Raw genomic sequence first — 13,518 nt, 5'->3', positions numbered from 1 at the left:
AATCACTATCCTTTTGGACCTTGGGGCAATGCAATCCAAGGCAAGGCCCCAAGGGCCCGCTTGCCTAAGGGCAATCCTTGGGGCAGACTCGGGACAGCCCAATGCAAATTTCGTGAACTTTTTTCATCGATTGTGGCTATGCCAGTTTTCCGGATGAATCTTTGAATGGACCGAGTGGACAACATTCCTCAAAACAGAGCGATTTGAACATGTCTTGCCTCGTGATGCAATCGCAAATTTAGAATGAAAATCAAAGTGAATCATCCTGTTGACTCCTATTGTCCAGTAGTGATAGCACCTTGCAAATTGATGTACAATTTTGTCTTTTTCACACTAAAGCCTATTTGTTAACAGGTCAAGATGAGCATATATTTATTAGCCGCCATTGCTAACTTCATCACATATGGGCCTGCAAGTGGGTCTGATATCGAGTGGCTAACTAAACAGGTAATATGGAGCTATTGTGGTCAGAAATCACCACATATTCCTTTCTGCATATGCTACTGGTAACAATTTTGTCTGCATGTTGTAATTATCAATATTGATGCCTGTATGTGCCAGTACCCAGTAAACATGCCGACGTCGGCCCGACGTCGGGCCGAGGCTCGGCCCGACGTCGGCCCAACGCCGGATCAACCTCGGCCCGACATCGGCTGGACGTCGGATATGCCCGCATGTTCCGACGTCCAGCCGAAGTCCAGCCGACGTCGAGCCGACGTCGGGCCGAGGTCGTTTGCCGAGGTTGACGAGATCGTTTGTCGTTGGACCGACGGGGCCGACGTCGGCATGTTTATTGGGACAACGCGCCAAAAATATCAACCGGCGGCGGGATTCGAGCCCCCCAGTCGCCGACGTCGGCATGTTTACTGGGACCAGGGGCGGATCCAAGGGGGGGCCAACGGGGCCATGGCCCCCCCCAAGACGGTCAAAGGGGGGGCCATACTATCTTTTGGCCCCCCCCAAGACATAAGTCAAGAAAACTAAAAAATAAACATTCTAAAAGTTCCTATGCTGAAAAACTGAAATATAGCTTTGATGATTGAGTGACCTTGGGGCAAACGTGACAAACTCTGCCAACCAGAGTCAAAATGGCCTGTGCCGGCGAGGGTGAACATGTAGGAGAAATAGACATGATATCACATTGTTATTCGCATTCATAGGCACGTATTCTGTATTGTGTACTGGTTGGTTTTAATTGCAAATTTGTTGGAAAATAAGATTGTCATTGGGCACTTTTTTAAAGAAAAAGGTATTTTTAACGTTTACCATGGCCAAATGTGTGGCTCTTGTCAGAAAACTGAGGAATGATCATAACAACACTGAGTATAATCAACTTAAGCTTGAGAAATTTCAGAAGCTTTTTAATGGCTGAAGCTTCTTCATAGTTCATTAACACTTTTGACCAGTAGCTTTCTTGTCTCATACCTGAAGGTATATGGATTTAAACCTCTCCCGTATTGGCGTTTTGTCAGCCGCGAACGTATGGGGGGGGGGGGGTCCGTTGCCCCCATTGCCGTTTGGCCGCTGATCGAGCTAGAGCTTCGCGAAAAAAAACGAGCGTGCTGCCTGTGACGAGAGGAAGACGATGATACCCAATTTAAGGTCCTAGGTCATTGGTTCATGGTTGACCTTCCAGGTCAGGTCAATGACCCAAAAGTCGGGAAAATTGGGACCTGTTAGAGCGTCGTAAGTGTGGCTGAGCTTTTTCGGGGTGCTGATCACCAATATCGTGTTAGTGTTGATCCTAGAAGATGTCTTCATGCATTTAGGCAGGTCGGGTCAGGTCAACCAGTAGTGGTCCTGCCGGGCATTCGTAGTACGTGTCACTGTCAACCGCCTCTGACAGCTTCGTAACATGTTACGAAGGCACCAAAACTACTTCGTAAATGCTCAAATGGTTGCTAAACTCGAATTCAGCTCCAAAAACTAGCCTAGAAACATGTAAAACTCGAAAAAGTGAACTGAGGTCATCAAAGGTCAATGACCTGACCTGACCTTCAGGTGTCCTTCACACCCATCCAAATGCATGGGACCAACATGTTTGACCAACATGGGATCACATGTTTGAACGCTTGAAACCACGAGAAAAGACTGCAAACGCGCGGCTAATGCGAGCCAACATACGCCGAATCGCGATCCCGGCCAAGCATGGTCTCGAGAAATAGGTCACAGGTCAAAGGTCACTTGGGTCAGGGTAATTAAAGTTTTAGGGTAGATGCCAAATTGATTAAATCGAGGGTACTGAAAGTTTCGTCGCGATTAGCCGTTTTTACGCGAGTTATTCGCGAAAAACCGGGGGGGTGGGGTCTGTTCGACCCCTCCCCCTATACGGGCGAGGGTTAACAGAGGAAGACACAATTTCCCCTTACCTGTCCCAGTAAACATGACGACGTCGGCCCGACGTCGGGCCGAGGCTCGGCCCGACGTCGGCCCAACGTCGGTTCAACCTCGGCCCGACATCGGCTGCACGTCGGATATGCCCGCATGTTCCGACGTCCAGCCGAAGTTCAGCCGACTTCGAGCCGACGTCGGGCCGAGATCGTTTGCCGAGGTTGACGAGATCGTTTGTCGTTGGACCGACGGGGCCGACGTCGGCATGTTTATTGGGACAACGCGCCAAAAATATCAGCCGGCGGCGGGATTCGAGCCCCCCAGTCGCCGACGTCGGCATGTTTACTGGGACAACACGCCAAAAGCATCAGCCGGCGATGGGATTCGAACCCAGTGTCATTCGAACGCGAGGTTAGTGCGCTAACCACTACACCACGCAGCCAGCTAACGGATTTGGTTTTGTTTTGTTCGGTTATGCCCTTTCGGTCTGACAAGACCATTTCAGAGCCGGAAGTTTCATAGGATGGAGACATTGGTCTTCTTGGCGAGCACCCTGGGTCCAGTTCATATAGAGTCCCTGGTCCCATTGCTGTTACGTGACACTTATTGGAAAGGGCGACCCCACAATGGATTCATATAGCCACTCTTACACACCTGCACCAACGTTTCCCAAAGTGTCCCTTTGATAAGTGGCACTTTGGCAAAGTGACACTTGCCGACTGGCCTTTCTATATGAACTGGGCCCGGCCCTGGTGAGTTGCCGGGGCTGAGCCTGACCAAAGGATAGGCCGAGCAGCCCCCAAGCACTCACCGCACCCGGCTACGGGCGAGCTCGGCTTACGGGCAATCCCAAATGGGATAAAATTTCCCGTCCAGTCCGGATCAGGGGGTTGCGGCGTGGAGGAAGATTTGAGTTTCCTGAGGATATTTTGAATACAGAAGCTCTTTATGAAACATGAAACATGTATTTTATATTATTTTAACGGTCAAAACAGCGGCCGATGTCGGTCCGACGTCGCCCCGACGTCGGCTGGACCTCAGCAATTGATCTCGGTCCGACGTCGGCCCGACGTCGGCTGGACCTCGGCTGGACGTCGGAACATGCGGGCATATCCGACATCCAGCCGACGTCGTGCCGAGGTTGGACCGACGTCGGGCCGACGTCGGCATGCCGATGCCGAGTTGCCGACGTCACCCCGACGTCGGCCGACGTCGGGCCGACGTCGGCATGTTTACTGGGGTACTTACTTGTTTTTGAAGTGTTTCAAGCGTCATTTTGAGAAGGTGCTTTATTCAGTTAGGGGGTGCATGTGCACCCCTAAAACCCCTAATGCTCCACCATATGTCACTAACTAAACCCACTATTTGAAGTTATACTTAATGACACATGGGTAGTTTTCACTTGGTTTTCACTCAACATAGTAGGATAATTAAGCATTAAATGCAAAATTAGAGCTTGAGATTGTCCGGAATTTAGCCCAACAGGATACCTCTTCAATCGTCCTAGCTGAATCCAGCATAAGCTCAGCTTGTCTGAACTCGGACACACCATCAACATTGCCGAGTCTGAATTTGAGCTCGACGCCGGGCCATGGGCCTGAACTTTGTGGTCATGGGAGCGGGAGCTGGGGGTCAGTGAGGGCAGCCTGCCCCCACAACTCTGGGGCCGTGGGGGCGCTGCCCCACAACTTTTCATAGGGTTAGGAACCGCCGGGGCAGCTTGCCCTCCCTGAATTAGCGGTTGTGGGTCACAAAGGAAAACTAAAGGGAAGAAAACATTTAAGAAAAAAATCCCCCTCTTTACCTGGCTTGACAGCTCATGTGGAAGATTTAAGCTTTTATTCTACGTTACCAAAAAGGTAGTTCCTTGACTCAGCTGAGACAAAATATCTCACTTTTTGCAAATGTTTTCGTTTCGTTTTTTTTTTTCGATGAAAAGGCGAAGGGTGAAAAATAAGTGGCCTAAAACCGGTGAGAAAACTAGATTTGGGGGTACCCTAGGTTTGGCTAGTCCCAACAGGTTGGCCCCCCCCAAGACGGCCGGCTGGATCCGCCCTTGACTGGGACAACACGCCAAAAGCATCATCCGGCGATGGGATTCGAACCCCGTGTCATTTGAACGCGAGGTTAGTGCGCTAACCACTACACCACGCATCCAAATAGCTAATTCAGTTTGTTTTGTTGGCTTATGCCCTTTCGGTCTGACAAGACCATTTCAGAGCCGGAAGGATGATAGGATGGAGAGAAGACATTGGTCTTCTTGGCGAGCACGCTGGGTCCAGTTCATATAGAGTCCCTGGTCCCATTGCTGTTACGTGCAGTGTCCCAGAATTATATTTTGTTTTGGGTGTCAGAGGGGTAAATTTATTCAGTTACCAGGGAGATGAGAGTGGAAAATTGCCTGTCAGGTAAAGCTAAAAACAGGAGGGAGTGGTAAGAATGAAGGGAAAGCGGATTGATAGCATTCATCACCACACACATGTGGTAGAATGTAGCTTGTATTACATGTATCAATATGATGTTTACGAGCATGCACGCAGATACTCCTTGTTTTTTTGAGGTTGGGAGTGGAAAATCGCTCTCGAATATTTGAAATGAGAGTGGAAAATTGTCATAATTTGGATGTTGTTTCCCACCCAAATCGACAAATTTTAGGACGCTGGTTACGTGACACTTATTGGAAAGGGCGACCCCACAATCAGATTCATATAGCCACTCTTACACACCTGCACCAACGTTTCCCAAAGTGTCCCTTTGATAAGTGGCACTTTGGCAAAGTGACACTTGCCGACTGGCCTTTCTATATGAACTGGGCCCGGCCCTGGTGAGTTGCCGGGGCTGAGCCTGACCAAAGGATAGGCCGAGCAGCCCCCAAGCACTCACCGCACCCGGCTACGGGCGAGCTCGGCTTACGGGCAATCCCAAATGGGATAAAGTTTCCCGTCCAGTCCGGATCAGGGGGTTGCGGCGTGGAGGAAGATTTGAGTTTCCTGAGGATATTTTGAATACAGAAGCTCTTTATGAAACATGAATCATGTATTTTATATTATTTTAACGGTCAAAACAGCGGCCGATGTCGGTCCGGCGTCGGCCCGACGTCGGCTGGACCTCAGCAATTGATCTCGGTCCGACGTCGGCCCGACGTCGGCTGGACCTCGGCTGGACATCGGTACATGCGGGCATATCCGACATCCAGCCGACGTCGTGCCGAGGTTGGACCGACGTCGGGCCGACGTCGGCATGCCGATGCCGAGTTGCCGACGTCACCCCGACGTCGGCCGACGTCGGGCCGACGTCGGCATGTTTACTGGGTATGAATCAATATGAATAATGTAATTATCAATACTTACCAAATACTAAATAGTATGCATACCACTGTTTGTGCTACTCAAGGTGCTGGTTGCTACTGTAGCTCAAGCTTTTCACCTTTTTCTCACAGAGGAGTCATGTGCCTGTTTCACTGGGTGACCGCTTGGAGGAGCTGGCACTGCTGGATCATCAGATGGACCCAGATGGGGCATCATTTAACAGCCTCCTGGCACCAATGCTCAGGCCACGCTATGTGACTTCAGCAGCCCACACAGAAGTTAGACAGGTAAGAACACCTCTACTTTAAAAAGCTGGTATTAAACTAACAGGGAATTCAAACGAAATGGCTTATTAGGTACCTATCCTAAGTCAGTTAGGTGATACATATCTATAGGAGTCGAGGTGATCTGAAAGCCTCTTTTACCTCTTACAATGCACTAATGTGATGATCAAGCTGCAATAAATTGCATGCATTATTAGGCAAAATAACTTCAGTTAGTTTCCAACCCCCAGGTTTCATATATTGAATATTCCCAGAACTACCATCCTCTTGGTACACCCACAGCACATAGTGAGCACACTGGAGTCCCTGGGCTGGGCCGTGGACGGGAACCGCACGTTCGAGATGCGGACGCCACGCGGTCCGATGGACTTCACCAACGTAATAGCCACGCACGACCCGGCGGCGCCGCGCCGGCTGGTGCTGGCCTGTCACTACGACTCCATCTTCGGACGGGACACGTTCATCGGTCAGTCGGCCGGGGGGGGGGGGGGGGGGGATCGGGTCCGCTGAGTCCGCTGGGGGGGGGGGGGACGGTGTCCGTCCTCCGGCGGTGTCAAGTATCTGGCGAATGACGACCGGGCGCCGGTGCCGCGCTGTGTAATGAGTGCTACGGATATAGATAGTGCGTTTGTATGCATGTGTTTATATGTAGGAGTCAGGAGAGGTGGTGTATTTTCTTCGGGCTGGCTATTTTGACGCGGATAGGTTGTATGCAAGACGGCTAATTTTGTTGCGTACTCAAAGCTCCTAAAAACATTGTTAATCTGGCTGTGGAATGACGAAGCATTACTGTTCTGTCCCGCAGGTGCCACTGATTCGGCCGTGCCCTGTGCCATGATGCTCCATCTGGCTACTTTGATGACCAAGCGGTATCTGGACCCAATCAAGGTCGGTATAACTAAACCCGCTGGGCTTTTCGGATTCCCACAGTAGTCGTTTTTTTTTTGTAAATGTGATGCTAGTGTGTAATGTGTACCTATTGTGCTTGAGCTGCACTGCACATTGCACATCCATGCGTCCATTCGGTTCGTTCCCGAATTCGCGTGTCTCCACGGCCATTCTGAGCTAACACTGACTGAGTGTCTACTGTCTATGCCTGTATCTCTGTCCAGGGCCGGTCGGAACTGACGCTTCAGCTGCTGTGCCAGTGCGGTAGCGGTACTGAGTACTGACACTATCTGTTTGCGTCTCTCCGCTCAGGGCCGCTCGGAGCTGACGCTGCAGCTGCTGTTCCTGGACGGTGAGGAGGCCATTGTCCACTGGACCGACACCGACTCGATATACGGCGCGCGTCACCTGGCCTCTGAGCTGGAGCGAACCGTCTACCAGCGGGCCGGGGACACCGTCATCACTGAACTGCAGCGCATGGTGAGAAGAACGCTAATAAGCCGGCCAGGTTAGGTCGGGGGATCGTGATTCAGGGACTGGAGGTAGTTTGGTTTCCGCCACAAGTTCACTCGTTCAGCGCTAAAATCACTGCAGGTCGTATTCGCTCGCGTTTAACCAGATGCCGCTCTCCCGCCCAGGACCTGTTCGTCCTGCTCGATCTCTTGGGCACCCAGAGTCCCACCATCTACAACTACCCGTACTGTGCGGACGCCGAGTTCAGGCAGCTGGCAGCGGTCGAGAGGCGGCTGAAGAAACTGCGCCTCTTGGACGGCGCGCCGCGGATGTTCAAAGTGAGGAAGTCGTGGAGCTCACCAGTCGGTATAGAAGACGATCATCTGCCGTTTATGCATAGAGGTGAGAAGAGAACTGCAATTAGTCGATAAAACTTTTTTTTCGCTAAAAAAAAAAATGTCGCACTTGTTCATTCAACGACTGCGCATTTTCGACCAGTAAATGCTATTTACTGCTCAAACAATGTCGCCCTCCTTGCGAAAAGCACGAAAAGCTACATATCTCTTTGCTTGCTATCCATCATGGCAAGAAAACATATAGCAGCTGCCCTTGCATATGTTCCAATGTTTTTTTAAACGGGCTTTTGGCTATTCGCTTTCCCGCAACATACCTCGACCCTTCGTCTCCACCGTTCGCTGACCTCTCTCCCCGCCCGTTCGCCCGCCGACCGTCAGGAGTGAAGATCCTGCACGTGATCCCGGTGCCGTTCCCGGCCGTGTGGCACGAGGACTCGGATGACGCGTCCGTCATCCACCGGCCGAGCGTCACCAGCCTGGGCCGCTCCCTGCGCGTCTGGGTGGCCGAGTATCTGCAGCTGGCAGCGCTGCTCGACGTGAGTCAGACTTCCCTCACATTCACGAATGTAATGTAGGGTGGTACGGCTCTCGCGAGATTAAGCGGTAGGTTTTGCACTTTTACATTTCCGGTTATATCTCAGAAGCCAATCGATGTACGATGAAGCCATTTTACACGATCATGGCCGGCTTGTGAACCAACAACTCGATCGATCTTCAACACTTTAAAGCTTAAGACGACGAATAGGGTGAAGTCGTATAAGAGTACGCACTTAGTGGATTTCTTGCTCTCATTTGTTTAATATTTGAAAGAAAGAAATCGCAAATAGGGAATATTAAAGGTCATTGAATTAGCCATCAACCCATGGGGCAACGATCCTTCAGCGTAAATGGAAGTGATCTAAAACTGACATTTTCTGAACCGCTGCAGTTGCGTACTCTTACCATATGGGGTGTGTAAGAGTACGCACGCCAGGCGGGTGGAGTACGCAAGCATATGAACACACACCTATGCAGCTTGTACTGTCCAAATGCTTAACTTCAAACTCAGAAGGCATTTAAGTTAATTTTAGTATCCAAAAAGGAAAACATAAAATAAATCTTTCAAGTCTATAAATCAGGAAATAATCATGTCGTGTGTATCTTAAAAAAATTCACAATCAAAAGGGAGAATAACTCGTATTTGGAAGAATTTCGGGTACGTATCTGCATCACAGAGCTCCATTGATGATATACCTACAAAACAAACGTCATTGAGCGATAGATTAATAATTTTATATTTCTGTATATTCGATTTAATGTATAATTCTGCGTACTCTTACCCTCCTGAACAGTGCGTCCTCTTACCGTACATGCAATTCGCGCACAAAACAACCCCGAAACGTTGTGCAAAACTTCGCAAACAGAATATTGCTTTGCACAGTATTTCCCCAGAAAACCTCACAAGTTTCCCACAACAATCACGGAAATGTACCTTATCTCAACTGCCAAGTATCAAAATTATTGTACCATACCATAATAATATCACAACGCTCGAAAATAATATTCATCGCCTTAAACTCAACAGCGTCGCCGCTCAACGCCCACGTTTTGTTGGTGACAAGCACGCACTGGCGGCTTCATGTCACTTCATGAACTCGACAAACCCGCGTTGCTAAGCAACCGGAACAGCTGATGCGTACTCTTATCGCCCGCGTACTCTTACCCGCCCTTACCCTATATAGCCTGAAGTACACTAAATTTTCTAGGTGCAAAACCTACCGCTAAAACCCGCGAGACCTGTACTTGGTAGGATAGGATAGCTGATGGATTAACTGCGAGTTTCACGCCCACGAATCCGAAGTGATGCAGGGGCAGGATGGTTCAGGGGATCCCGAATCACTGATGCTGCAGATGATATTTCGGTTTTGGGGTACTCAGTCTGCTTTTTTTCGGCGCTCGTCCATATAGTCTAACTCTTCTCGATGTTCTCGTTGCACGTTGCTCGTGTAGTCTGCAAGTCTCTGAATCTCCTGTTTCCTCCCACCCACGCGCTGAAAGCAAGCTGATCGGCTGATTGGGGATGTTTATAGATGATTTGGAAGCCCTGTGTAATTGCCCAATGTCCGGACATATGCGAGGTTTGCGTAAAGGCCGCCCCACACTGGACCTCGCATGCGGGTTGCGTGTTTGCGGGTTTTGAGTTTGCGGACACAATACTAATTCATAGAGTGATAAGACCGTTCCCATATGGTAACTTCATGAATGCAGTGAAGCCGGTACACCTTCAGAAAATTATATATAGTCGCAATACCAGTGCAACGAACCAAAATTCGACTCCAACGAAAAACCCGCAAACCTCGCAGCGAGGAAAATCGAAAGTTGACTCAAAATCAACTTTTGGAATGCGATGCAAGGTGGCTCACAACCTAAAAACATGCAGGCTCGCTTGTTAGATGGTATTGTGGGTCACTCAGCTTAGATTGTATTATTTGATTTTGAAGAAACCCGAAAACCAAAAAACTCGCAACCCGCATGCGAGGTCCAGTGTGGGGCAGCCTTAAGAGTGACTCACATATCGGTTCTATTTGCAGGAGGATACCGCCAAGGACGCTGTCCGCGAAGAGCTGTGATAAACGCTTTCCAACTGAAACTCCATGCTGAGTTACATCATGGGAGACCGTGCGTCAAATATCGCTGATAAGTCGGTATGCTGTTTTGCACGGACTGGGTTGGTGGGGTGTGTATTTTTGTGATTTTTGTGGTAACGACTAACGGGTGACCTCTTTGGGGAGCACTTTTGAAGTGTTGGTGATACAGAACTGCGTTTCCAGTATGTCGCCATTCTGTCTTTTGTCGTTGATATGGCTAGATGGTTATGGTGGAAATAATGAAGGCAAACCGTTGATATTGCAGTTTGTCTGTAATTTATTGTTGTCCGTTGCTGTCGTTTTTGGGGAGGGGATGGGGTTTGGTGCGGGCCCGTATCCACGTTTTTTTCGCACTCCTTCGAATTTTTCCATGTTTGTCAGACTCAATTGTCTAGAGTGAGATCATTGATCTTCTTTTTACGGTATGCTACTGCAGCGATACTGCACTGCCTTATGTTTGCTGGTGTCCGTGTTCTCCTTCGGGTGATATGGTATTTATTTAATGCAAGGATCTACTTAACAGATATGGCATGTGAGAAGGCATGTCTTGGGGATGGGAAGTTGTCTGTGGTCCGTAAAAGATTCCTGTCATGCCCCACCGACAGTAACCAGCGTTCAGCATGGGCATTGGTGATGCATCTCGCTATTACTGTTTTTGAACTGCTGTGGTGCCTTTACGTCTGTGATATTCGCAGAATTATGGGACTGAAATTATTAGTGTTATTCCTGGCACATTACTAAGACACGCAGGTATTGTTGGATTTATAAAGAAAGTACCACTATTTAAGTGGATGGTAATCTCGGTTTTGGTATCACTATCAATGTTTTGCTCCACTTATAACTGCCTCGTAACCAGTCCGGCAGCTGGGTGTGTCACTGTGCCAGTATCACTCGCCGCTGCGACACGTGAGTTCGGCCGCTGCCAGCCCGGCCCCCTGGCCGGCTGCCCAGGTACCTCCGTCCAGGGCGGCCGGTTGACGCACGCGTCACCGCGACCGACGCGACCGTGGCACCACGCTGCCAACAGCGCAATCTGGACAAGGAATCGTTACGTTTACAATAAATATTTGGCATATTGGCGTGTTTTCTGGTATATTCGCCGGAGCAGAGTAATTTTAGGGACGTAGTGCTCGCTCCTCACATACACATGTATTCACCACTGCAGTCCTTTAGCGTCGAGACGACACCGCCCGAGGGGCTACCTGTCCAACACGGCGTCTAAGTACACCATCCTCCGAGGCAGCCGGGTGGCCGCTCGGTCACTCAGCGGCAGCCCAGCCGGCCGGGCGGGCACCGCCTCCAGTCACGCGCCGCTCCCTCCCACCATTCGCCTTGCAGCTCGCACTCACAGGCACTCAGTCAGCCGCTACCGCCGGCAGCGCCAGCACCTACTGCGCCAGCACCTGGTCCCAGTCAGACCAGAACTTGGACTTCATACGGTCAAAGTACTGGCAGAGGTTGTCGTGCTTCTGGCGCACCTGCACCTCGACCTCGGGCGCGGTGGCGCACAGCGCCTGCGCCAGCAGCGAGAACGCCGCCGCGTCGTAGGTGGTGGGCTCGTTACCCAGCAGGTAGGGCTGCTTGCCGAGGGTGTCGGCCAGCGCCTGCAGGTCACGGTACAGGAAGAACAGCACTTCGGGCTCGGTGAACCGGCCCACGCCCTTCAGCCACATCCGCTTCTTGATGACGCCCGAGAAGAAGAGCTTGTAGATGATGACCATCTTCTTCATCTGCGCCGGCAGGATGGTGCCCACGTACTCCATATTGTCGATGACGTAGCGTTTCATGGCCAGCAGGCCCATGGTGTGCTCGTCCAGCATCACCTGCGTGATGCGGCCGACGGCGCGCTGGGCGGGCGTCAGCTTCTCCGTCGCCGCCACGGGCTTGTTGAAGTGCTTCTCGAGGTAGTCGAGGATCAGCTCGGAGTCGTTGATCTCCTCGCCGTTGATGGTGATCCAGGGACTCATCAGCTTGCCGCCCATGGGCTCCTCCGTGTCGATGACGTAAGCGATGCCGGCCATGCGGCAGTAGGTCTCGATCTTGAGCGCGAACGGCGACATGTTGGGCACGGTGGTGCAGCGCGGGTAGGTGTGCAGCACCACCACGTCCTTGCCCTGCTGCGCCCATCGCGCGCGCCGCTGACGGCGCCGGTACTGGGTGTACAGCTTGACGCCGATGCCGACGGCGGCCGCTCCCAGCGCGAGCTGCAGCAGACGGCGGCACGCCGGACTGTCGGCCACCTCTCTGCAGGCGCTGCGCAGACCTCCGCTGCCGAACCGCGGCCCGCCGCCGCCGCCACCGCCACCGAACATACCCCCGACGGTGGGCGGCGGCCCGCTGTAGCCGCCTCCGCCGCCGCTATACGCCGGGCCCGGTCCTCCGTGCATTCTGGCCGACCACGTGGACACGCGTCGAGCTTCTACACGCACTTTACGCAGACGCCGCCCGATCTGCCGTGGACCACACCCGTCACCGGTCGCCGCCGACTGGCTCCGGCTGCCTGCGCACCGCCGCCGCCGCGGTCGATCGTTCCGTGACCTTGAGAGCGCCAGCTGGCTGTCAGGGGCGTATCCAGGGCATCAGTCACGGCGGCCACAGCTGACGACACCGACGGGAGACCATTCACATCGGGCTTCCCTTGACCGAGGGAGGGGTTAGTCACTCCGGGCAGAAGGGCACTTTGTCGGCCTGAGATAGCACACCGCGCTGTCCGGAACATCCGAAAGTGCGTCGGTACCTGCCTGGGAAGGGTGACAATATGCAAGTCATGCTTGCTGGCACATATACACGCGCCTGCCGTGGTGAGCTCACTGAACTCATTGTATCGCCTGCGGCGGTGCGGGAGCGACTTAATTTCAGTTCTCAGTGACGTGAAGCGTTCAATGCACCTGTCTGCGGTCTGCGGGGTCGGGGAGTGGTTGGGAAAGACTGAGCTCACGGCTGTACCGGGTGCGGAACGAGTAGGTCACGCTGCATTGGTGCCGGGTCTGAGAACGTGAGGGCGAGCTGGAAGTGAAGCAGGCAGGTCCGGCTGGGATTGGGGAGGAGGTGGGGCTGAGGGTGGAGACGGTCAGAAGGTGCAGAGAGTGGGTAGATTGTGAGGGGGACAGGCGAAAGCCTGAGATTGTGGGCTAAGCTGAATACGCTCGAAAGACAACAGCCGTGGCTGGTGGCTCCCTTGAATGAATCATTGAATCGACAGACGAGATCTGGACCGGTTGGATTTATCTGAAGGTGCGACGGAAGTCGTTATCTCATCCGCCTACGCGCT

The 13,518-nt window shown here is 51.9% G+C and overlaps 2 protein-coding genes across 3 annotated transcripts; one reads left to right on the top strand and one right to left on the bottom strand.

Moving 5' to 3' along the window:
• The first annotated feature begins 4 nt into the window (after window positions 1-4).
• Window positions 5-11,322, top strand: LOC122372632 (glutaminyl-peptide cyclotransferase-like protein). Of its 2 annotated transcripts, none has more exons than XM_043350084.1 (8): window positions 5-447; window positions 5,771-5,926; window positions 6,206-6,389; window positions 6,729-6,811; window positions 7,124-7,291; window positions 7,450-7,666; window positions 7,999-8,156; window positions 10,191-11,322. In XM_043350084.1, exons 1-8 carry the CDS (start codon window positions 361-363, stop codon window positions 10,227-10,229), a joined length of 1,092 nt encoding a protein of 363 aa, XP_043206019.1. In that variant the 5' UTR covers window positions 5-360; the 3' UTR covers window positions 10,230-11,322. The 2 variants fall into 2 exon arrangements, with proteins under 2 accessions (XP_043206019.1, XP_043206018.1); XM_043350083.1 differs by having other exon boundaries at window positions 47-103.
• Window positions 11,321-12,799, bottom strand: LOC122372631 (failed axon connections homolog). Its single transcript, XM_043350082.1, has one exon. It carries the CDS (start codon window positions 12,632-12,634, stop codon window positions 11,636-11,638), a length of 999 nt encoding a protein of 332 aa, XP_043206017.1. The 5' UTR covers window positions 12,635-12,799; the 3' UTR covers window positions 11,321-11,635.
• Between the last annotated feature and the right edge of the window lie 719 nt (window positions 12,800-13,518).

This window comes from Amphibalanus amphitrite, unplaced genomic scaffold (assembly GCF_019059575.1).
Source record: "Amphibalanus amphitrite isolate SeventyFive unplaced genomic scaffold, NRLGWU_Aamphi_draft 001379F_arrow, whole genome shotgun sequence".
In the NCBI taxonomy this organism is placed as follows: Eukaryota; Metazoa; Arthropoda; class Thecostraca; order Balanomorpha; family Balanidae; genus Amphibalanus; species Amphibalanus amphitrite.
Note: the sequence above shows the minus strand (reverse complement) of the source record. Positions and strands in the feature narration are given on the sequence as shown.